This window comes from Peromyscus maniculatus, chromosome 17 (genome assembly GCF_049852395.1).
Source record: "Peromyscus maniculatus bairdii isolate BWxNUB_F1_BW_parent chromosome 17, HU_Pman_BW_mat_3.1, whole genome shotgun sequence".
Taxonomy (NCBI): domain Eukaryota; kingdom Metazoa; phylum Chordata; class Mammalia; order Rodentia; family Cricetidae; genus Peromyscus; species Peromyscus maniculatus.
The window spans coordinates 55,667,115-55,691,972 of record NC_134868.1 but is presented as its reverse complement, the minus strand read 5'-3'; the positions used below and the strand labels follow the sequence as shown (position 1 = coordinate 55,691,972).

General features: G+C 46.5%; 1 protein-coding gene and 1 long non-coding RNA gene across 6 annotated transcripts in view; one reads left to right on the top strand and one right to left on the bottom strand.

Moving 5' to 3' along the window:
- Positions 1-24,858, top strand: part of Myom2 (myomesin 2) — a 72,865-nt gene that overhangs the window by 40,096 nt on the left and 7,911 nt on the right. For all 5 annotated transcript variants that reach the window (XM_006994773.4, XM_006994774.4, XM_076553667.1 and 2 more), the window contains exons 17-32: positions 1,088-1,209; positions 3,053-3,240; positions 5,357-5,483; positions 7,333-7,511; positions 9,319-9,433; positions 10,933-11,089; positions 11,175-11,281; positions 13,093-13,137; positions 13,507-13,643; positions 17,271-17,415; positions 17,516-17,575; positions 18,483-18,550; positions 21,245-21,358; positions 21,534-21,621; positions 22,389-22,427; positions 24,168-24,273. In XM_006994773.4, the coding sequence (XP_006994835.2) occupies positions 1,088-1,209; positions 3,053-3,240; positions 5,357-5,483; positions 7,333-7,511; positions 9,319-9,433; positions 10,933-11,089; positions 11,175-11,281; positions 13,093-13,137; positions 13,507-13,643; positions 17,271-17,415; positions 17,516-17,575; positions 18,483-18,550; positions 21,245-21,358; positions 21,534-21,621; positions 22,389-22,427; positions 24,168-24,273 (1,797 nt within the window). The remainder of the gene's footprint in view (positions 1-1,087; positions 1,210-3,052; positions 3,241-5,356; positions 5,484-7,332; positions 7,512-9,318; positions 9,434-10,932; positions 11,090-11,174; positions 11,282-13,092; positions 13,138-13,506; positions 13,644-17,270; positions 17,416-17,515; positions 17,576-18,482; positions 18,551-21,244; positions 21,359-21,533; positions 21,622-22,388; positions 22,428-24,167; positions 24,274-24,858) is intronic.
- Positions 21,482-24,409, bottom strand: LOC143269075 (uncharacterized). The gene is made up of 2 exons (XR_013045417.1): positions 24,107-24,409; positions 21,482-22,194 (listed from the first exon to the last, which is right to left on the bottom strand). It is a non-coding gene; the product is annotated as an uncharacterized LOC143269075 (long non-coding RNA).

The window sequence follows — 24,858 nt, the reverse complement described above, 5'->3', positions numbered from 1 at the left end:
ATGTGCTTCACAGGGAAGTGCAGTCACAATTGCAAGGGCTGCTGTGGAGGGTTCTTAGTGGCAGCTCCACCATCTTCCCTTAAAAAGAGTTCTTTTATTATTTATTTATTTATTTATTTATTTATTTATTTATTTATTTATTTATTTATTTATTTATTTATTTTTTGCTCTTTTTTTTTGAGACAGGGTTTCTCTGTGTAGCTTTGAGCCTTTCCTGGAACTCGCTTGGTAGCCCAGGCTGGCCTCGAACTCACAGAGATCCACCTGCCTCTGCCTCCCGAGTGCTGGGATTAAAGGCGTGTGCCACCACCGCCTGGCAAGAATTCTTTTAAAAAGGTGTATTGTAAAAATCCAGGGACATAAAAGAATAACAGCTAGATGGTCTCTTAGTCCACTGCCAGCAACAGGAGAAAGACCCATGAGAGGAAGAGACCTGGGGCGTATTCTCAGGAGGAGTCTGTAGGAGGTTGTTAAATTGTATTGACTATAGATTCTTAACAACCGCTTGTATTTCCTGAATGCTTGCTGTGTGCAAGGCAGGTGGGCCAAGTTCTTTCTGGATGGTTCTCCAGTTGATGCTCATGGCAGTTCTGTGAGGACTGAGCATCCCTGCTCCCCAGGAGGGGAAGCAGAGCCTTGTAGGGGTTAAGGATCATAACAAGGGACCTACGGTCTGGCGGGTGTCAAAGCCGGTGCTCCAACTTGCTCTTTGTGAATTCGAGGTCCTAGTCCCTACCCGTAGTCCTGCATTTATTTTCCATGCACAGACCTCTTGGATGTGAGGAATCGAATGCTATAGCAGAGCTTCACTCTAGAGAGGCTCCAGATAAAGCACTGAAGGTAGGGGCTCAGACTTGGACACTAAATGCAGTCTAGTCGGGGCTTTTGGCTTGCTTTTTTACCCTAAACAGTGAATTATTCCTTGACACAGAAAATGAGGATGGATGTGTGTGGTTTATAGGGAAAGTAAACTCGGGTTTAGATCAAGTGAGAATTTTTATATGAAGGACCCCAGTGACTTCACCTTCGGTGGTGGGGAGCAGCAAGCTGGGACCTGTGCTGTGTGACTCTTGGTCATGTCCCTCAGGTTTGTGGTGCATGGCTTAACCACTGGGGAGCAGTACATCTTCCGGGTTAAGGCTGTCAACGCGGTGGGGACCAGCGAGAACTCCCAGGAGTCGGAGGTCATCAAGGTCCAGGCGGCCCTCAGTACGTAGATTGCGGGCTCTTCTGTCTCTGTTTTGGGTTATAATCTCTGTGTGAATAAACACTTGCCACACCACCTAGAGCACCGATAGACAGGGGATAGAGGTGGTAGCGGCGGGGCTTGTTACAGAGTCCACACCTCCCAGTGGGCTGTTTGTCCTGGGAATGGCAGTGTGAGGGGAAATGGTAGCAGGCCAACACCATGCCAATTAAATATGGAAGGCATCACAACTGCGCCATACTCAGGTGAGGATATCCACTATCCGCCATGACTATCCCTTTGAAACATGTGCCTTCAAGGAGAAAGCCCGTGTGGCTTTCCTGTCACTGCCTGGTCCTATCCATGAATATTTTAAATGTCTGTTATTTTGATCAAACAGGACAATTCAGGTCCATTTTTTTTGCACACATCTGTGGTGTGTGTGTGTGTGTGTGTGTGTGTGTGTGTGTGTGTGTGTGTGTATGTGTGTGTGCGCGCACGCGCGTGCGAGAAAGTGAGTGCTCATGCTCCTGTGGGTGCGTGAGTGTGGAGGCCTGAGAGGTCTTCTAGGTCACACTCCAGTTTATTTCCTGGGGCAGGGTTTCTCCCCTGAAGCTACAGCTTGGGGACAGGACTAGCTTAGTGAGCCAGCTTGCTCCGGGGCTCCTGAGGCTCTCTCTGCCTTTTGAGTTGAGTGGTGACAAGACCTTTTGGCTGTCCCTACACGAGGTGCTCTCCCGTGTTCAGTGTCTTACTCATGCCGCTGTAGCCTTTTGTGGGGCTCACTCTGCTGCGGAGCAGTTGCAGGAGGAATACTTTAAAATACCAACGTCAGTCACATGTGCATATTTCCGTATTTCCGTGACAGTATTCGCTCTTCATTCCTAAGAGATACGTTTAGGTTTTTGTTTTGGACTCCAGATAACTTTACCACCATTTTCAGAAGTTAAGGTTTTCCCCGCCCCCAGCAATACTATTTCTGGGACCCCCCGGTTTTTTTTTTTATGGTTTTTGAGACCGGGTCTCTATGTAACCTTGGCTTGCCTGGAACTCACTATGTAGGTCAGGCTGGCCTTGAACTCACAGAGCTCCACCTACCTTTGCCTCCCACATGCTGGGATTGTTTACCACTGCTCCCAGCTCTGGGACTTCTGAGGACAGTCTGAGGACTCTGGTCACTCCCAGGTGAGCACAGGAGCAGAGACATTTGTTTCTGATTCACACCGCTCTGCCCAGGAGGCTTGTGCTCACCCTCACTTGCCTTTTACCCCATTCCCACGGCAGGAAGCCGAAGGCTCATACTTGCTCCCAGTGGGAATTACTGAGGACGAACCAGTCTTCAGTCAGCGGGAAGCTGCAGCACACTCCTAAGCTTGTTGGGGAAGGTGACATTTCTCTGGACATGGTGACCAAACAGGGAAACATGAGCTATGTACCCATATTAGTCTGAAGTTTTCTTACCTGACCAAGAAGTTAAAGCCTACGCAATGGATGGTGCTGCCCCCTTCTGGCCACATGGTGATTGTTCTTCTCATAGGCAGATTGGAAAGCTGCCTTTGCCCACCTTCAGGGGCCACGGGGCACCTGCTCCATGTCTGGACCAGGTTTAAACAGGTTCCTGTCCCACCATCATGATGCTTGAAACTGCGTTTAGAAAGAGCAATGGACACAGATGAAAGCCCCTGCCCCAGGAAATAAAATGGAGTGTGACCTAAATGCACTTCTAAACTCACCTCCTTTGAAGGAAGCTGTGAACTGAGCGGGGATGCCTGTGTGTCTGTTCCCCGCTGTGACTCCAAAGGTGGCTGCTTGGTGGGAGGAGGGATACAGAGCCCTCGTGACTGTCATGCTTCTGTGTCCTCGTAGCTGTCCCCTCTCATCCATACGGGATCACCCTTCTCAACTGCGACGGCCACTCCATGACCCTGGGCTGGAAGGTGCCTAAATTCAGCGGTGGCTCGGCCATCCTGGGCTACTACCTAGACAAGCGAGAAGTACATCATAAGAACTGGCATGAAGTCAACTCTTCGCCTGTCAAAGAGAGGATTTTGACGGTTAGTTTTTTTTTTTTGTCTGTCCTTTGCTTTTGCCTAGGTGACCTCTGGTGACCTTTGGGTGGACTCCTTCATTCAGAGTTTCAGAGTTCAGTTGGCTTTTGGGTCCTTTGATCCTGAAATAGAAGTAGTTAAAAAAAATCCTAGAATTAGGAGGGCATAGCGTTTGGATTTAGATGGATCTTAGGAAGCTAAGAAGCAATAAAGAGGCCATGTTAGGAAGACTTCATAGTCAGTTAATGACCAGTTGGCGGGGATGGTGTGTTCCATTCTAGGATCCCAGCCCTGTGTGTGTGTGAAGAATGTGGGAAACAGGGGCGGGGGAGGGTGGTGGTGGTGGTGGTGGTGGTGGTGGTGGTAAGGATCTAGCTGGGCAAGTGCTGATGGGAGAACACTGCTCTTTGTCAATAACCACCTGTCCTAGTCAGGGTTTCCATTGCTGTGAAGAGACACCATGGCCACAGCAACTCTTATAAAGGAAAACATTTAATTGAGGTGGCTCACTTACAGTTTCAGAGGTTTAGTCCATTATTGTCATGGCAGGGAGCATGGCAGCATGCAGACAGACATGGTGCTGGAGAAGGAGCTGAGAGTTCTTACATCTTGACTCAGAAACAACAGGAAGTGGTCTGAGACATTGAAGGTGGCTTGAGCATATATGAGACCTCAAGGCCCGCCTCCACAGCAACACATTTTCCCCAACAAGACCACACCTCCTAACAGTGCCACTCCCTTTGGGGGCCATTTTCTTCCAAACCACCGCATCACCCTTTCCTAGAAATCCCAGTGTTTCCCATCTCCTGTCCCAGTGTGTCACACCCAGATGCAGAGGGAGTGACAGATCTGGAGTCAAACCCTTGATTTTGATGTCAACTGCTGAAGTCTTTCTCATCTGAGCAGTGATGAATGAGTTCACCTCATCACCAACACATAAAAACTGATCATAGCAGACACATTGGAAAAATAAGAATTTGGGGGAGTTCTTAGCAGTCTAATATCCATCATATAGAAAACTGCTTTATGATATATTTTATAATATAATGTTGTAACATTTAAACTATATTTACAATACTTACATGTTATGATGTGTGTGACTTAAACTCAATGTGTGTGACAATATTGATACTTTCCAAGTTCACCCTCAGCATCCCAGTGGCTCTTTATTGGGCCTGTGCCCCTGGCAGAACTCCTTGCTTACTCTGTAGGTGAGATGGCTCTGCCCTCTGGGGAATAAAGCACTTTAACCACCAAGGTCTCGCTTTGGAAATCATTATCCAGACCTGGATATGGCTTTCATCGTGCCAAGCTGCTGGGTCAAAGATCTTCCTCTCGGGTCTTGCCCACGACTGACAGAGACCCCAGTTCTTCTTTGTAGACCAAAGACTGTAGCAACTTGAAAAGCCATGAAACTCAGCCAGCACTTGAACTTAGGGAGTAGATTTTGTAGCGACTACAGGAGACAGGTCCGGTGACTACAGTGAATGTTAACCCAGCATTACTTAAGCCAGGCTGGAGTCAGGGTTTCTGCAAGACCCCGCTCCATCGCATCAACCCCAGTGGTGGGTTTGCAGAGACGGAGCTGCCCCCCTGCTCCTGATTTGCTCTTTTTTTTTTTTTTTTTTTTAATCTGTGGACTTTTTTTTTTTTTTTTTTAAAGATTTATTTATTTATTATGTATACTGTTCTATCTGCATGTATCCCTTCAGGCCAGAAGAGGGAGCCAGATCTCATTACAGATGGTTGTGAGCCACCATGTGGGTGCTGGGAATTGAACTCAGGACCTCTGGAAGAACAGCCAGTGCTCTCAACCTCTGAGCCATCCCTCCAGCCCCTGATTTGCTCTTTATGGGCATCGTTTTTTTCTCTCAGCCCAGCTCTGCACCTGCCCAGAGGTCACCATGTATCAGCCTGGTGGAAGCCATCATAGAGTTGATGTGTCATGACTACCACATGCTAGGTGCAGAAGTGGTCTCTTTGCAATGATTTAGTCTAATTCTCCAGCACTGTTCACTCCGCTTACATTTCTCTTTGCAAACTCATCGTGAGTCCTCCGCGGTCCCTATGCATTTTCACACAGCTTTGACTTCTTATATTAATTGAAACAAAATCCATGCAGGTGGACGGCTTGACAGAAGGCTCACTGTATGAGTTCAAAATCGCCGCCACCAACCTGGCTGGGATCGGGCAGCCGTCGGATCCCAGCGAGCATTTCAAGTGTGAGGCTTGGACAGCGCCAGAACCTGGTGAGACGGCCTTCCCAGACAGACCTCCCTACATCGGCACAGCTGGCCAGAGGAGGCTCCCACAGCAGGCTTTTGGGTGGCTGCGAGTGTGCTGTCACTTACTTCCACAGTGAGAAGGTGGCCGTGGGCCATGTGCATTGGTGCAGACTGTGGCAAGAGCTGCTTGTGGTAATGAGATTGGACCATTGCAACCGAGCACAGCCAGCGAAGGGGCCCTGAGTACAGAGCGGGGGAGGCAGTGCATGGAGGGAGCCGCTAGCCCAGGCCACAGAGCAGAGGGAATGTCCCAGAGTCCACAATGTGCAGCTGGCACCTGACATATGACACAAGACAGATGTGGCTGTGGCCATCGGCTCCTAAGGAGCCAAGAGAAGATGAGGGCAAAAGGTCCCAGGCAGGAAGGGAGCCACGAGCCCTGCTCAAGTCAAGGCAGAGAACATCACCAGGGTCCCCACTCCAGGATGTTGGGAAGCAGGGCCCCCAGCTCTGAGAAGTACAATTGTTGCAGTGCTGATTGCACATCCTGCTTCCTTCCCTCTTTCTCTTTTCCTCTCCTTCCTCCCTTCTTCCTTCCTCCCTTCTCCTCTCCCTCCCTTCATTCCTCCCTCCTCCCTTCTCTTTCTTCCTTTCCTCCTTCCTCTATTCCTTCCTTCTTTGTCTCCCACGCCCCTATGTTCCTCTTTATTTCTCCATTTTTATTAAATTAAGTTGAGCCCCCTTAGAAATGACTCTTCAGAACAACCTCCTCCCCCTCCTCCTCTTCCTCTTTTTCTCTTCCTCCTCCCCTGCCTCCTGGTCTCTTTTTCAGCCCCTGGGAATGAAGCCAGGGTTTCCCACCAGCTTAGCAAGCCTTTTATCATGCAGCTACATCTGCAGCCTTTTTTTTTTTATTTTAAAGACCAACTTTATGTTAAAAACTCAGAAATAAAAAAGAAATCATGCACTGAAATTAACCAGACCCAAAGTCTGTAGGCATTCCGAAGTTGTAGAGCTTCGGAATTTTACTCTTTTGCTATTGAATATATTTTCACGCACTTTTCTACCATTAAAAACTTTAAAAAAGTCTATAGCAGAGTTAGAACTGGGAAGATATTGGCTTTGTATTCTCTTTCATAACTCCTGTCCATTACCACTCTATTTTTATTTTGAGAGAGGATTTTACTAAGTTGCCAAGTTAGCTTGAACTGACTCTGTAGCCAAGACAGACCTTGAGCTTTCAATCCTCCTGCCTCAGCTTCCGGAGTAACCAGAGTTGCAGGTCTGCCCTGCCATGCCCGCCTCCAGGGTCTTCTCGAAGGCTTCATACAAGCTGGTGTAACAGCACACATTGGCTACAGTGAAATCTAATTAAGATGAAGTTGGGCAACACTGCCTTTCTTTCCCGTTGCTTCTAAGAGCTCCTCTGGGAATGCGGAGGAAGCCCAGACTCCTGTGGCTTGCTGGAACCCTGGAGAGAACTGTGACGTGTGTTAGCATGCCGGGAGGTTTGTAGCATAGCAATGGCAACCGTTTCTGCACATTGTGTCTCTGATGCCCACGTGCTGGCCCGAGAGAGTGATGTGTACTGTGGATTACTTGGTTCATTCATACTCACCCAGGTGCCTGATGGAGGGGGTAGAAGCTGGACTCTTTCCAGCCCCAGCCATCAGGAACCTTCTGGAGTGTGAAGAGGATACATGTGAAGTCTGTGGAGGGAAGCCCTTGCCGAGGCAGCAGGGGAAATCACTGGAGTGGTGGGGTTGGGGGTCACATGAGTGGTGTGTGTGTGTGTGTGTGGGCGGGGGGGGGGGGGGAGGGCCCTGACCAGGAGGCAGGGTCACGCTGCTGCTCAGATTTCGTGACTTTTCAGGTCCCGCCTATGACCTGACGTTCTGCGAGGTCCGCGACTCCTCTCTGGTCATGCTGTGGAAAGCCCCGGTGTACTCGGGCAGCAGTCCCGTGTCTGGATATTTTGTGGATTTTAAGGAAGAGGATGCGGGGGAGTGGAAGACCGCCAGCGAGGCAGCCACTCCGAACCGCTATTTGAAGGTGACTGCCACCCCTTTCACAGGCATGGTTTTGACCCTTTAGCCGACTGGCCACAGTCTCTAGGGGAGAGGTGTGGAGACTGCCGCGGGGGACTCGGGTCCGCAGCAAATGCGGAAGCTCCAGGGTGGCGAGGCAGACAGGCAAGGCGCTGGCCTCACGAGCTCTGGGTCTTCCCCGACCTGCACGCCGCTCTAGGACCACGCCCCTTGTATGCAGAGGCCACGCCCCTTGTATGTAGCGACCTGTTATGTTCTCCCACCTAGGTAAGGACCACCGCACCTGTGTGCTCCGACTTCAAGGCCAGCAGCATTCGCTTCACCTGGTCCCTGTGGTTGCTAATAGTAATTGCTCAGCTGTAACAATTACTTATTTAATAATAATTATTTAATGACTATCTTTAATAATTATTGTTAATAACAATTGCTTATCTAGTTGATGAGCAGCACGCACACGTACACAGACATGCATGCATATGCACACACTCATCCACATATATTCATCCACTTGTGCTCACACTCACCTGACACACAGGCATGCATATGCACACATCTACCTGTATACATACACCTGTGCTCTCACACATGTACACATACAGCTGGACTGACATGCACACATGTACATCTGCACCCATTTGTATGTACGCTTGCATGTATATATTCTATTATACAGATATAACTACCTTCACACTCTTATACACATATACACACATGCATGTCTATACTCACACACATGCACATATATACACACAGAAGCCCACACATGCATATATGCACACCTGCACTCTCACACATGCACACATATGCACAAGTACACTCATAGACACATACCTGCACTGCCACATACGTACACCTGAATACATGCACTCATACACATGCACTCGTGTGCACACATGTACATATTTGCACTTACACACACACATAATTTCACACCAGCAATCACACATGTCCACACACACATGCACCACACTTGCACTATTACACATATGCACACATGAACACATACTTGTATACCTGTACACACATGCAAATGTGAACCCACCCACCCACGTACACATATGCACACAGATGTAGGACTGTGCCCACATATGTACACATATGCACATTCACAGCATCCCACATATGCACACCAGCACTCTCACACACATATACATACATACCTGCATTGCCACATGCACTTACATGCGTACACACCTGCACACCTATACTCACATGTCCACAGGAGCACACACTCACACACATGCACAATGTAAATTACTCTACCCTTATTTTCCACATATTTAACACTTGCAGTTTTCTTGTCACTGGGTCGGTGACAGTGTCTTTGAGTCCCTGGCCTGCATCCTCCGGTGCTGACCTTTCCTGACCCAGGTTTAGACAGAAGCCTGTGCACCTTCCTTCAAGGAAGGCGACCTGTGTGTGTCAGTCCCTGGAGCACACTGAGGAGGCACAGGCAGCGGTTCTCTCCACAGAGCAGATTCACAGCGGAAAACTCTCCTGTGAGTGAGTCAGTGATTACCTTAGAATCCAGCCATGATAGGGAGCAGTATGCACATACATGTGAAAAAGAGACTGATTCGACTTCGGTATGTCTAAAGGATGGTTCTCAACAGCCAGAAACCACATTTTAAATAGTATCTGGTCCCGGAGAATCACATTAAATATCACCAGGTTGTAACCGCGTCAATAGCGTTTGATTCTGCACGCCGGTGTTCTGAGGAACAAATGAAGTAGACAAACCCAGATCTGCTCATCTGTCGGTGAGATTGGCCCCTGTCTGCCCCGGCACATGTTTCTTCTGTCCTTTCAAGGTCAGTGACCTGCAGCAAGGTAAGACCTACGTGTTCAGAGTTCGAGCAGTGAATGCCAGTGGACCAGGGAAGCCGTCAGACACATCGGAGCCTGTGCTTGTGGAGGCCCGGCCAGGTGAGTCCCCACCTCTCAGGCTGCTCAACAGAGGACATGTCACCCCACAGTGGGACCCTGAAGGGAGCACTTATGCTCTGTACCTATATGTATGCATGGGTGGAGGTGTGTTTAAATGCGTGAATATGTACCCTGCCATTTAAAATGTTTTAAAAGTTTTTTGATAATTTCATACATGTATATAATGCATTTTGATTATATATACCCCTATTCCCTGCTTACCCCTTCCTTGCTGAACTCTTTTTTTTTTCCTTCCCCATGAGTTCCCCAAACATGTTTTAAGCAGAACTTGATTGACAGGAGAAGTAAGGCTACATCCGGGCTCTGCATCTGCTCTAAGCCCCTGAGCATATGTCATACACCTGGTGTGGAGAGGTTGTTCTAAGAGTCCAAGAAGGACTGTGTTGTTTCTACAGCTGCAGGGATCAGAAGGCTATAGAGCTCTTGGCCACTTTCTTGGCTACACTGGCCTCCTTGGAGGTGATCTTGCAAAGAGGCACTTTGGGGGCTGAAAACCAGCTCACAGATGCATAGGCTGGTTGTGTGTCTGGGTTTAGGCAGGGGATAGAGTCAAGAGCTGAGACCTCCATGGTCTGTCTACTCCCGGGGCCTCTTTCTCTCCTGTCTCTGTTTCCCTCTTTTTCATCTTCCTGGTAACCCAGGAACATCTGTGTTACTGACTTTAGTTCCGTTCACCAGCAGAGCTTAGCTTTGTCTGCCTGCCAACACCACGACCACCACCAGCAATAATACAGCTTCCTCTTCTTTTTCCTCCTTCTCTTCCTCTCCCTCTTCATCCCCCCCCATAAAGATTTGTTTTTATTTTATGTGTGTGTGTGTTTTGCCATGTATGTGACTGAAGCTCTCAGAGGCCTTCTAAGAGGGCTCCAGATCCCTTTGAACTGGAGTTACAGAAGGTTGTGGGCCATCATGTGGGTGCTGGGAATCAAACCCGGCTCCTCTGAAAGAGCAGCAGATGCTTTTCATGGCTGAGCCATCGCTCCATCCCCCATTCCTAGCTTCTGAGAGTTGTACTCTGAACGTCTGGTATCAGGCTAAGCTGTTCACCTTGGTCAACACATACCAGACAAATAGCAGCCTCCATGCCCCAGAAGACAGAATAACAGATGTGGAGAAGGAAGAATGTGTGGGTGATATGGGGTAGCGCAAACGTGACTGTCCAGGTTATGGTGTGGGATGACAGGTCAGTCTGAGAGGCAGTATGGGGGTTTCTGAAGTGCTGGAGAGGAAGCCAGCAGAAGTTTGATGGTGTAAATGGAATCAGCAGAGGCAGCGGTTGGCTTGTCAGCCAGTTCCCTGAGGGGAGATTGCTCCCCTAAGCCTCTCTGGTCCATTTTGGATAGACATTAAGTAAAACTGATGATGCAGCCAATGTCAAACAAGCTTCCACCTGGCCTGTGTCACCCCCTCTCTAGAAAAGGAATCTTGGGGACACAGTGTTCCTGAGGATCCCCCCCGCTTCCTCCCATCCCTTATAGGCACCAAGGAGATCAGCGCTGGCGTGGATGAGGAGGGCAACATCTACCTTGGGTTTGACTGCCAGGAAATGACAGATGCCTCCCAGTTCACCTGGTGCAAGGCCTATGAAGAGATTGCTGATGAGGAGCGGTTCGAGGTTCACACTGAGGGCGATCAGTAAGTCTCCGGGAAGCCAGAGGCTGAGAAGCATTGGCTTCTGCAGGCAGAAATGACTAACGCTCGCCTTTCTTTTTCCTTTCAGCTCAAAGCTGTACTTTAAGAATCCAGATAAAGAAGACATAGGGACATATTCGGTATCTGTAAGTGACACGGATGGTGTGTCCTCCAGCTTCGTTTTGGACGAAGAAGGTAATGTCTTCCTGACACGGGCTGGTCATTCCTGGCTTTGTCACACTTTCAGAGACCGACCCTAATACAGAGAAAACACATTGGATCGGGAAGAAGGGTGGGCATGGGGTTTGCTCGTGAGCCAAGATTTCTTTAGAAGTTTAGCAAACCTAGACTAGAGGTCTTCTCGCTGCCTCTTTCTGTCTAGAAAGTATCACATGGGGGAAGCATAACTCAGTCTTTACTAGGGCCTCACTGTCTCAATAAGGGCCCACTGCTGGGACAGAAGTGTTGGTTCATGCCCACCTCAATTTGGCTCACAGAGGATTCAGTTGATGACACGTGAACTTGGGGAGACGCCTTCACCCCACGCACTGTGGGGAGGGAGGTGAACACCTGGGAGGAGGGTACCCGTGACATGCTGATGGCACCAGAGGTTTGCAGGTCCACTTCAGTTTTAGTTAAATTTTCCCAAACTCAGACAAACTGAACAAGACTCACCCACGAACAGCAGAGGGTTGGCATTGCCCCTCCTTAAGCTGCACAGAAGGGGTCTGGCAATCTGCCTTTGAGGACCCTCTCTGCTCGCCCAAGAAATGGCGCTGTATCCCTCTGCACCGCAGTCCCCACAGGGCATTCTGCATTACAGCTTCATGTAGATGCATAGGATGCAGCGTCCGCCATGCTTTATATAACTGGTGACCCAAGCCAGACCTCAGGGACCAGGGTGTGGCTCACTTGATTTATGCACATCCCTGCTAGGAGGTGTCACTGGGAACGGAGGTCCTCGGGTGAAGTTTGCTTTTGGTTGAGAAGAATCTGACTTCTTTATTTACCGCAAATGAATGCTCCCATATGTCCCTGACACGGATGAATTCTAGTCTTGTGAAAGGAGGGGAGGAAGAAGGGGAAGAAACGGAGAGACATCTTGGAACTTTGGCTTCTCTGACTTTGCTCAGGGTTCCTCTGGAGCTGTGCATTCTGCTTTTACCCCATTGCAATTTGCCACAACGAGGGTTTGCTTGAGTCAGGGAGCTTCACTCTGAATAAGAAGGAAGTCTTGGAAAGGGAAAGAGACCCACTAGCCTCAGCATGTTCCCAGGAGCAGGTTAGCCGCAGAAAGCACCTCCTGTGTTATAGAGAGCGGCCATTCCCAAAGCTGTCCCTTTATCCACTCTCTGCAGATTATCCTAGATTTCCGGAATGCCTGCCTTGCCCAGACTCACACTCCCATGTCTCACCTTCAGCTGTCCTTTTAGAAAGTGGGTTTCATGGTGAGGACCCTGGCTGGAGTAGACTGCTAGTGTGTTAAAGGCCCTTCTCTGTCCTTACGTTTGCTTTCATGTCCTCAGAGTAAACCTTGGTGGTGTGAATTTAGCCTTGATGTTTGTCTTAGGGTTTCTGCTGCTGTGAAGAGACACCTTGACCACAACAACTCTTACAAAGGAAAACATTTAACTAGGGTAACTTACAGTTCAGAGGTTTAGTCTTTTATTATTATCGTGGGGAGCATGGCGGCACCCAGGCAGACATAGTGCTGGAGAAGGACCTGAGAGTTCTACATCTTGATCTGCAGGCAACAGGAAGTGAACTGTCTCACTGGGCCTGGCTTGAGCATATATGAGACCTCAAAATCCTCCTCCACAGTGATACACTTCCTCCAATAAGGCCACACTCCAACAAGGCCACACCTCCTGAAGTGCCACTCTCTGTAGGCCAAGGTTCAAACACATGAGTCTCTGGGGGCCATTCCTATTCAAACCACCACAATGTTGTTCACAGACTTCTGAATGCATGGGTCAAAACTGATGACGTTTTTTTCTTAATTTTAGAACTTGAGCGTTTGATGGCATTGAGCAATGAGATAAAGAACCCCAGTAAGTAATCCCCTTGTTTCGTACATGCGTTTGCAGCCCCAGAAGGAGGGAGGGCCTTCATTAGGCTTATAAAGACCTACTTGGGAGAAATGCCAGCTTATGATATGGAAACTTGCCCGTCTGTTCCTAATCCAAGCAGTTGTCTAGAGAAGGCTATCTCACAGAGTCACTTCTCAACCTCTGACCATGTCCAGAGAGTCTCAAGGAACTCAAACAGGAGGATTTTCATATCCTGTTTCCATGATGCCAGGCAATACTCCATGGCTCACCTTCTCGAAATGTTTAGGAACTGAGTTTGGTGTTCCAATCTGCAGCTGTCCATCTAAGGACAATCTGTTCACTGCTGACTTATTTCTCTTCCTCCTGTAGCAATTCCTCTGAAGTCAGAATTAGCTTATGAGATTTTCGATAAGGGTCAGGTCCGCTTCTGGCTCCAGGCAGAGCATCTTTCACCTGATGCCAGCTTCCGGTTTGTTATCAATGACAGAGAAGTCTCTGACAGTGAGGTGAGTTCTTGGATGTGAGCTGTGGCTCAGAGGTACCTGGATTTGCTGAGCTGGGAGTGAGCTAAAGCTTAAAGAAATCTGGGTTTGCTTGGAAGGTTCTCACAATCAATGTTTTGTGTTCATTCCTACCCTTTCTGAGTTCCAGAAATAGGAGTTCAGAAGGTTGACCAGATGGCTTGAGGTTGTGGTTTTTCACAGTGTGCAGAGATTCAGGCTTGGTTTGGTATAACTTAGGCTGACTTTAAAATCCAAATATGTTAAAATGAAAAATGAGGAACTGTATTTTAGAGATGTGGAGTTTGGGTTTAGGAAAATGATCAAGATAAAAGGGGATTAACTTGATGAATTAGTCTCTTTCTTCCTGATTGTGGTTCTGAAGCCTTGTCATTTTGCTCTGTTCTGGGAAATGGTTCCCTATGTTCCGTCCTCTGCCAGCTCCCATGGGGACCACTAGGTGGAAGAGAAGTCTCTTGGTCCTCCTTGGTTCTCCTGAGCTGTTGCCTTGGTGGGTTGGATCTGATCTGGACAGAGAAAGGGATGGGGCTCTCATAAATGGCTAAGCACTTGGCCTTTGTTCTGCTTCTCTCTCTCTCTCTCTCTCTCTCTCTCTCTCTCTCTCTCTCTCTCTCTCTCTCTCTCTGTGTGTGTGTGTGTGTGTGTGTGTGTGTGTGTAGGTGTATTCACTTGTATAAGTAATTGAGGTGAGGTGTGTGCATGCATGGCATACATGGGGATTTTCCCTCAGGCATCTTTCCTTTTTTTGTTGAGACAGGGTCTTTCATTGGCCTGGAATTTCATCAAATAGACCAGCTTAGCTGCCTGCAAGCTTATAGAGCTCTACCTGTCTCTGCCTCCAATTTTGCTGTCTCTGGGCATGTGCTACCATGTTGAGCTTTTTACATGGGTTCTGGGATCCAAACTCAGTTTCTAATGCTTGTGAGGCAAGAACTTTACTGACCGAGCCATCTTTCTATCTTTTTGATTATATAAAAAGATTCTTAAAATTATTACAGTCCTCATTTTTCACTATGGAGCATTTGAGAAGTCATTAGCTATGTTTAGATATATTTACCTTTGTCTAATTTATAGCATGCTGGGGAACCCAGGCATAGGACATTTATTTTTTTTTTATGGGGTCTCTTTTATTCAGGGGTGGGTTAGGTGAGTCATCTATTGGTATGTCCCTCTTTCCACTAAATGCCCAGTGTATGTCTTTGGCACTGAGCCACCTAATCCTAAATTCCTATTCAGATGTTCACACACACATATCAACTGGGAGCTGGAAATGAGAGCCCACCCATGTTTGTGGAGAGCCCACTCTCTTTTCTATGAGCTTTACCATCTACTCTCAGCCTGATCTTTATGCTTTGCAAAACAGGGCTAGATGAAGTCTATCAAACAGAAATCTTGGGGTGTCAGGATCATGTGGTGTTTAAAAATCACATGATCTAGTCAGTCTGTCCTATGGGAGCCATGACATGCTTTTAGAAAAAGCAGAGTGTGGTTAGATTTTGTGGGCTGCAAACAGCCACGTGAATGCATACTGTGTATGGGACAGTACTGCCTGATCAAGGTAATTGGAGAAATTTTCTCTGAGCAGAGATCACGCTAGGAAAAGAAGTGGAATATGGAGTAATTGCACATTATTCGCTGAACATCTTTTGATTAACATTCTCTACTTGCCACAGAGAGCGACGGTGCCGCTCCAGAGCTAATCTTTTGGAGTAGGATACACCATTTCACTGCTTTAATTAGCCGCCCACAGGTGACTTTCACATTTAAAGACTGATACTGTTTTGTGAAAGTCACATAAAACCCTGTATTTATGGGGCTCGTAAAATCACAGAACTTCATCTTGCTGCATCAAGATGCCTAATTATTTCCTAAAGCCTTCTCAGATACTGTGCTGTGGGAGCAGAGGAAGCTGGGGAGCCGACTCTGTCTTTAAGCTTCTCGTTGGTGAAATTCAAACCTGTGATTTCTTAGCTAGTTAGAGTGGGTCCCTCCAGTTCTAGGAAGTGCTGGTGAACTGATAGTGATACTGATAGTGATCTGATCGCACAGATACTGACCATTTGTTGAGCAACTTGAAGGTTGCTTTTGATATTCAAATGTCATCATTTGAAACGAGACAGATGTGCAAGGACCGCCCAGGGGCAGCTCATTGGGTTCTTATTCTTCTTCCACTCCGATGTGGTGGTGACCTCATCATTTCAGGATGAGGACACAGTGCTTTCCCATAGCTCCTGTCATTAGCCTGTTCCAGAAGGTTCTACCTCAAGACTAATCTGCAGGCTGGTGCCCCTTCATTGTGGCCTTTCTTGAGCACATATGTATACCTGTCTCCTCTTCTAGCTCCCTTTGAAAATATTCAGTGATGTTATACAAGTACAGAACATGTGATTGACATATTTGAAAGCATGTTTGAATTTCTTTCTATTTTTTTTGAATGTTTATTGGAGATCAAAGCCTGGAGAGTGGGCAGGTTTTAGCCATTTACAATTTACTGTTTCAGAGGCTGAAGTTCATACTTATGCACTGGGAAACTTCCTGTCTCTCTTCCCTTCCCAGGGAACAGTGGTTTGTTTTTGGTCCTTGGTTCACCCAGAGGTGTAGTTGATAACTTTCTTTCTGAGTTCCTTTTGTTGTACCCATTTTGAGAAACCCCCAGAGACCACCAAGGAGCCAGTTTTTGGTGAAAGCACGTAAGGGTTCATTTATTCAGGTTCAACCTGGGCCACCACATGGCAGATGGAAGAAAATGTGGCAGCTGTCAAGAGCCCAGGTGTAGAGAGTTTTTAATAGTTCCACAAGCCAGAAATTACATGCTTGGGATTGGATAGATGGGATATGAGGCAAGGTGATTTTTTTTTTGAAACTATTGGTCTAGACTTTCGGTGAGAAGCCACATTTGAAACCATTGGGTTAGACTTTTGGCGAGGAACCACAACTTGCTCAGCAGGATTATCTGGATGGCTCAGCAAGATTATCTGGATATCTTCAAGGGACATAAACCGCAGACAGGATGTCTGCAGGAGCATACTGCCCTGTATCTCTTTGAGTTGTCATGGCTCATTACTGAGGTCCTTCCTAGAACTGAATACAGCAGGTGGACCTACCCTAAGATGGGGTCTGTACTGCCTTCACACTTCATGCCCCCTAGTTCCTTCATATGTAATATCTGGTGTGTCTCAGTTAGTCTTTGGTTGCTGTGAAGAGACACCATGACCAAGGCAACTCTTCTAAAAGAAAGCGTTTCACTGGGGGCTTGTTTACAGTTTTAGAGAGTTATTCACTGATCATCATGGCAGGAAGCAGACAGGCATGGCACTGGGACAGTAGCTGAGAGCTTTACATCCTTAACCACAGGCAGCAGGCAGAGAGAGAGAGAGAGAGAGAGAGAGAGAGAGAGAGAGAGAGAGAGAGAGAGAGAGAGAGAGAGCCAGCGAGAGCCAGCGCCAGCGCATACCTCCTAATCCTTTCCAAACAGTTTCACTCCCTGGTAATTAAGCATTTCAATAGATGAGCCTATTGAGGGTCATTCTTATTCAAACAATCACAAGATATAACTGCAATGTGGAGAAGCAATTTCATCACATCATTCTCTGTGTCTTTTATGGGTTCCAGACACACAAAATTAAATGTGACAGATCAACTGGCATGATTGAGATGGTCATGGATCGGTTTACTATAGAAAATGAAGGGACCTACACTGTGCAGATTCAAGATGGAAAAGCCAAGAATCAATCTTCATTGGTGCTCATTGGAGACGGTATGCTACAGTGAACATTTTCACATGCCCACAAAACATAATGGAAAGAAAATTCCTTTGAATGGAGAGATATTTCATCTGTCTATTTTTTTTTGAATAGCGTTCAGAGCTGTTCTAGAAGAGGCTGAATTTCAAAGGAAGGAATTCCTCAGGAAACAAGGTAGGTGGTGCCTCGCTCACACCATGAGGTGCAGACTTTGCTTTGTAATGTGTCTCGAGCAGACCCTGCATCTCACAGCTGACTCTGAAGAAACGTAGAATGATCAAACATCACACCATCATTTTAGCTCTGGAAATTAGGTGATTTCCCTATCTTTAGTCCTCCAGGGGTATTTTGCCTGTGTTCTTTCTGGCTTCTAACCTTGGCTGACCCTGGATATGTATTCATCATTTCCTGTTTCTTTATCAGGGAAGCGGTCTATCTATAACCAGCTTTAAAGGTCACCAATTAAATTATAGTCTTATAAAATGTATTAATATGAAAATAATCAGCACAAGCCTGCTTTATATTGTTGTATTGAATGAGACAATAGTTTTATTAGGATTTGGCTTACTCCATGTTTATTTCAATAGAAATGAATGATATTTTTGATAAACATACATGAGTCTGTCTCTGATCTGAAGTGATAAGCATCTACAAAGTTGCAAGGTCACATTGCTTTATCTTCATCTTCTCTACTAATTCTTACTTTAAAAGATTTGATCACTGTGCTGCTCGGTGTTCAGTCAGATGCATAGCCTAGAAACAAGAATGTGAGGAGCTGGATATTATAAGTATCTAAAGAGCAATAGACCCCAGGTGCGGTAAGGAAAGGGGACTGTGTACTCCACTAGGAACAGGAGGCTCAGGAGAGAGTCAGCTCTAAGACAAGTTGGCTTCAGGACTATGAGACATACCTTGGCTTTATAGGGCACAGCAGGCTCTTCCAGCCAACTATGTTTATACATCAAAATAGAACATAGAGCTATATTAAAACATACATACATATGTGTATGCAATATCTGCATTAGCTGTAGATATCTATACATGTAAGTTCTTATTTTAGAACTTCCTCCTTTCTCCACAGGCCCTCATTTTGCTGAATATTTGCACTGGGATGTTACCGAAGACTGTGATGTTCGGCTTGTCTGTAAGGTGAGAGACCCCGTGGTTCTCCTTCATGTTCCTTGTGGGGGTGCTGGTTTGGGAGCAGCTGTGGAGAGTGAAGTGGGTGGTCTAGGTTTAGGTGCAAATAGACAAGAGACTTCAGGGTCTAGTGGACCCTGGAGAACTTGGATGGTAAGTGACTGTCCCTCCTTCTTGTTGTGATGTTCAAAAGAAGACTTAAAGAGGTAGCTTATTAAAACAGGGACTTAGAATGTTAGCAGTGACTCCATGAGAAGGCGTGTCATGAGGAAAGGTGCCCGCCATGCTGTCCACATGACATCATCAGGGACTAAAAGGCACATTTGGGGAACAGGTTTTTATGCCTTATGTTAATTCAGTAAAGAAGTTTATTTCTAAGTTGTGTTTTAATCAACAAACCTTTAACTTATTGAGTATCTGCCTTATATCTTTCACTGGGGAAAGTGCTGGGGATAAGTGATAATAGTGCATTATTTTTGTTCTTAAACTACTTACAAATTACTTAAAGCCCAAGCAGGAAAGATGAAAACAAACAGACTATTTCAGCTAGGTGGGACTTCTTAGGTCAGGATAGTCCAGGTCCAAGAGATGAGACCGAGAGCAGGAACCGAATGACACCCTTAACCACAGTCAGAAGACAGCCAATGTTATGTGCATTTTGCACAATAAGAAGCCATGCAGCTATATCAAGAGGGCAGAGTTGGTGGGTGTGGGGTTGTAAGAAGGGTTGGGTATGATGGTGGAGTCTGAAGTATTGATGTTTAGAGGCTAGAGGCTAGCCCTCTACTGAACAGTGGGCTGTTTGCATAGGCAGTTTGTACTGGGTAAAACACCAGTTTTCTCAAATGACTACCACACATGGAAAGGTATGTATTTCTGAGGTGAGCATTATAAAGCTCAGCTCATTAGGAGGTTAGAGGTCAGGTTCAGGAATGAAGAGGGTGACTAATGATCTGGTTCTGACCATAGCACCAAAACTTGCTGGTCTTTCTGTGTCCTAAGGACAGGGGAAGAAATGAGAGGTCCACTTCCTGGGGCTGATAGCATCCGAATGCTGTGTAACTGCCCATAGATATTTGAAACTACCTCAAGTTCCCTGATCACAGAGATGCATAGGCCAGTAGACACAGATATTAGGAAAATGAAATAAATCTTGAAATGAGTATTTTGCACTCTCATGCATTTAGTTTACACATTTATGTCCCCCATAAATGAGGCAAGACATCTTCCTGAATATTTTTTCATTCAGTGATAACTGTGGCAGGTGATATTTCTTAATTTATTTACAAAATGTGTAGAGAATAGTAGAAATTAGAATATCCTTACACTTTTACAGAAAAGCATTTAAAAACAAAAGAAATAACAGAAATCTTAATTACAACAAGAAGGAAGTGTGCTGGAGTTTGTCATACTCTAGAGCAGTGTGATGAGAGAGCAGTGCCCCTTGGGCATGGGCATGGGCATGGCATGTGTGTGGTGTCTGATGAATTCACTTATTCGTATCTCTTTGCATGCTCATGTACACATTAGGCACCTGAGTGTTCCAGTGTGACAGAGATAAATTGCAGGGTCAGAGAAGATGCACAGGGGTTGTGCATGGGGTGAGACCCCTCCAGCCACGTGGCAGGAGGGTGGAGGCTGTTTAGAGATGAGATTGAAGGGCATTGGAAAGTCTTTGATTTCACACACACTGAGTAGCAGCTTCCCCCTTGATGAGCAGAGTGAGCCTGGAAACAGGGAAGGATGGCAGAGGCGGCCACTGCAGGGAGACCCGGAGAAGACTAGGCAGTTACTACCCTGTGATGTGTGTTCACTCATGTTCTGTCCCGGGATGGGGGCACTTCCAGGGCGGCTAGTGCATGGTCTCCATCCATTCCTTAGATGCTGTGAATGACTTCTCTATACCAAGCTGGCCTTTAACTCTGGAAACTAAGGCAGGCAAAAGTACCCGTAGTATGTGATTTTTCTCTGGTGTCACTGGTGACACCTTGCATATAGCTGCTATGGAAATCCCAAACACATGGCATTACTGGTCTATAGAGCCAATCCCATGGCATTATCATTTGTCATGTTCCATTGCTGGCATTATCTGTGTGGGGTCTGTGTGGATGGGGATGCAGACTCCTCAGCCTCCTGGAATCCAGTGCCATCAACACCTGTCACACAAAGTAGAACATCTTCTTCTTGAGATAGCGTGTCAGCCATGTATGTGTGTGTATGAGTGTGGTTGCTCTCCATTAGAACCCTGCAAAGCTTAGCATCTAAAGCCAGAGGTTCAGTTGTGAAGAATTCCCACATAGGGAAGCTCTCCTTCTATGTGTCATCCCTTTGTGTTCATGCACCTGAATACCACACTTTCAAAGAGCAGTCAGTCATCCAGTGATCCATAGAGCTCTAAGAACATTTATGAATCAAAGCACTTGGCTTAGGCTTCATTAGTGACATTTTCTATTAAATGGGAGATTTTTACACCTACAGACATCATTGGTCCTCTTGGTGGCAGCTGTAAGGGCTTACTGCTTTTAGAAGACGATTGAGAAATGCATTTGCTATTATTAGAAGTGACAGTTCTTCCATGAGCCCTCACTGAGCCTGTTGAGGGTAAAAGCTGGTGTTTTCTTTAGGTCTGGGCTTGACTAACCCTGAAGGATTTTTGTTCCCCTCCTGAGCCACAGTGATTCACTTAGGACTTCTGTTCTGCAGGTTGCAAACACCAAGAGGGAAACCGTTTTCAAATGGCTCAAGGATGATGTTCTTTATGAAACCGAGACACTGCCGGACTTGGAGAAGGGGGTCTGTGAGCTGCTAATACCAAAGGTACCATGCAGCCAGAGAAACAAAACAGTACTCTCCATGACTTGTAAACTTGGCAATGCCTTCCAATTTGCACACTGATTTCCCATGCTTTGCAAGGAAAAATGTACTACTATACCGGTAATCTTGTATTATGGTGTTGATTTCTGTATAAATATGGAATGTGTTTTATTCGTAGTTGTCTAAGAAGGACCATGGCGAATACAAAGCAACCTTGAAAGATGACAGAGGTCAAGATGTATCCATCCTTGAAATAGCTGGCAAAGGTAAGATGGTACCTTCTTTGTCTTACAGTGAAATCTATTCTGTCCACTGGATGAAGTTTGTTGTGGAGCTGTATCCACAGGCACCCTGAGCTGTGTGCATATTCCACTGAGCAGGGCTCCGTTCTGTCCATGGAATGAGGGGTGTTGTGGAAGACTGCTCATGAGTACCCATAGCTGTGTGCATACCAGCTGAGCAGGACTCCAGTCTGTCCATATGACGAGGGGTGTTGTGGGGGTATACTCATCTGCACCCTGAGCTGACAGAGCTCCGTTCTGTCCATGGAATGCGGGGTACTATAAAAGTACAAGCATGCACACTTTGGACTGCGTGCATTTTGCCTCTGCAGTGACATTGGGCAAGAAAACCAGATTGTATTTCGTCTGCGTTTAAGAGCCGTTTCACGGTGTTAGAAAATGCACACTATCACTTTGGGCTTTGATGAAACATGATTTCACTCCCTTATCAGAAGCCAAGTTTGATTCCTTACAAATGCAGTTAAGATGATTGAAGCTCTCAGGAAGTTATTCAATTCAACGTACAGTTGGATTTATGTTGAACAAAATGTTCTTGTCCTGTGTTTAAAAAGTGAATAGGTTAGAAGGATTTATGGTGCACATAAGCCTTTTATGGACAAATATTACCATTTTAATGTTTCATTTTTCAAATGAGTATCACAGTTTCCCGTGTCAATTTAATTAGACATGGAAAATGCTGCTTTCTGTTAAAGTCACACCCAGTGATGGTCCATTTCCATTCTCCCTTCCAGTGTACGAGGACATGATCTTGGCAATGAGTCGTGTGTGCGGTGAGTAATAGCCCCCGAGTTTTCAAGTCTTGTTGACTGAAGCATCTCTGTTTCCTAGGGTGAGCTCTCCTGTCCCAGAGGACACTGATGGCTGGGGTGTGTCCCCTGCCTGGAGTTGGGCTGGTGGGGGGGAAATGACTGGTTACCTGCCCACTCTATGATGCTCCTCCAGAGCTTTGCAGTGTGAATGCTGGAGCCTGTGTTCAGCTTCAGAAGCCCTTGCTGATGTTACCCTCCAGTCATCCCTGCCAGTTTGCCTTTGCCCAGCCTGGGCAATTGTTTTGTCCAAAATTGCTATTAGTTTTTCTTCCAACACTGAGTAGTAATAGTGGGTATTTATTTAACGCTTAGACTTCATAGTCTGTGTATTGAGCCATTTGCCTTTGTATAGAAGTTGGAGAAGCAAAAAAAAAAAAATACTGCTTATAAATAACAAATAGTAGCTTACATGTTAACAACTAGTAATTTATTACTCTAGACTCTCTAGATTCGTAGGCATGCCCAACCTGTGACCCACTGGCCACATGTAATGGCTCAAAGTCAAGGATTGCTACCCATGTGGACCAACACAGAATCATACACCTCCTTGTGATGGTATGAGACTTTTTTTTGAATTTCCTTCCCTGTGACTCCTTGTGAGGCTCTCCAGTGTGACTCTTGTAGATGACAGCACTGTGTCATACTGTCACAAGACGAGACACACCAGCCAGAGAATACCCAGGTTACTTTTCTGATCAAGTTACCAAAATCTGCGTAGGCAAGTTGGGACTCACCAGAACTCATATCCTCTTGACCTCAATTAGAGAGACCTATGGTTTTCCGGGATTCCCATGAAAAACCACCGTATGCTCACCTCTAATGCTTTTGCAAACAGCCCCGTGAGGTGGAGCTTTTGCTTTTGTTTAGTGAAAGGACTGGGCTACATTTTAAAATGAGGTTCACTTGGAATGGCTTTCAGTGAGTCAAGTACTCACCCATGGGTATGCAAGCCACTTGTAAGATGAACCAAGCCATTGGGAAAATGGCTTTGCTCTTACACTCTGGGGAGTTGCTCTGCATTACCTGTCTCAGAACGTGCTGGAAGGTCACCTGCTGATGACAGGCTGGTCACACGTAGAGAACTGGTAAGTGCGTCAGATTGGCCTCACACGATGCTTCTGGAATTCTCGGCTCACCCAATCACTCAAGGTGCACAGAGGCATCTTTTGGGGGGAGTTAGGTGGCGATAGAGAGCAAGCATAGAAGTCTCCATGTGACTAGACCCTGGCATCGATGTGACATTCCAGGTGGAAAGGAGTAAGGTGAAGATGTCTCCGGTAAAGAGGGTTCCAGCTGTGTCCTCCCACTCCCATTTCTGCTGACTCCCCTTCCTCCTTCCTTATGGGTTTTCTGCAGCTCTTTAGATTTGGGTCAATTAATAGAGCAGGTTTCATAGTCATTGTCACCAAGATTGATTCTTTTATGCAAGCCAAACTGCTAAGGGCCAGGTGTGTATTATTTTTGCAAAACTTCATGTTTCTTTGGTCTTAAGCAAAGGGCTTTTCAAAGTACTCTGGAAGGACAAGTGTGTGTTTAATGAAAGCATATGACATGGGAGGGACAGGGGAGCTTCTGTGGCCATTACAGGAATGAGCACCAACTTGAGAGACGTGCTGATACTATGGATAGATGAGCCTTACCATAGGGCCACGGGCCTGTCTTGACTTTCTGAGATCTGAGGTAACATCTTGTTATCTGCAGGAGCCTCTGCCTCACCGCTGAAGGTTCTCTGCACCCCCGAGGGCATCAGACTTCAGTGTTTCATGAAGTATTTCACAGAGGAAATGAAGGTCAGCTGGTATCACAAGTGAGTATGAGAGCTCGTGTCCATGGCTGCAGCAGCCCGTGGCTCAATGTGGTACTCTTGGCAAACCGCCCATGGCCATGTTCTCAGTAACTGTGCCAGGCTTTGGCTAGGTTGGCCATGGGACAGTGGGGAGGGTCTGGACAAAGGAGAAAGAAAAAAGGAAACATCAGGAGGTGTCAACAGCGTCCTCACTGGTGGTTACCAACGACACCAGTGCTTAAAATGCATTCTCTAGGTAGAAGAACAAGGGGACCAGTGTTTAGAGTCCAAGCTCCAACCTGCCAACCAGTTGCTTTCTCACTAGACATGAGTAAGAAGACAAAGGAGTCAGTGGGGGAGAAACCTGTGCCAATGGGTGACATTCGATTCATAGATCAATCCCAGTGAGAAATTTGTAGAATGCAGACTTAAGTGTGGACCATTGTTCATTGCTTTAAAAGAAATGCCAAGTCATACATCAAGGAATTTAGAAAATGCCACTTTAAATAAAAGGCTGGAAATCTGTCCCTCACAAATGAGGAACAGGCCAAAAGGAACACAGCAAAAATGTTCTTCAGAAAAAAAGACCTTGTTGTCTTGCCGGAG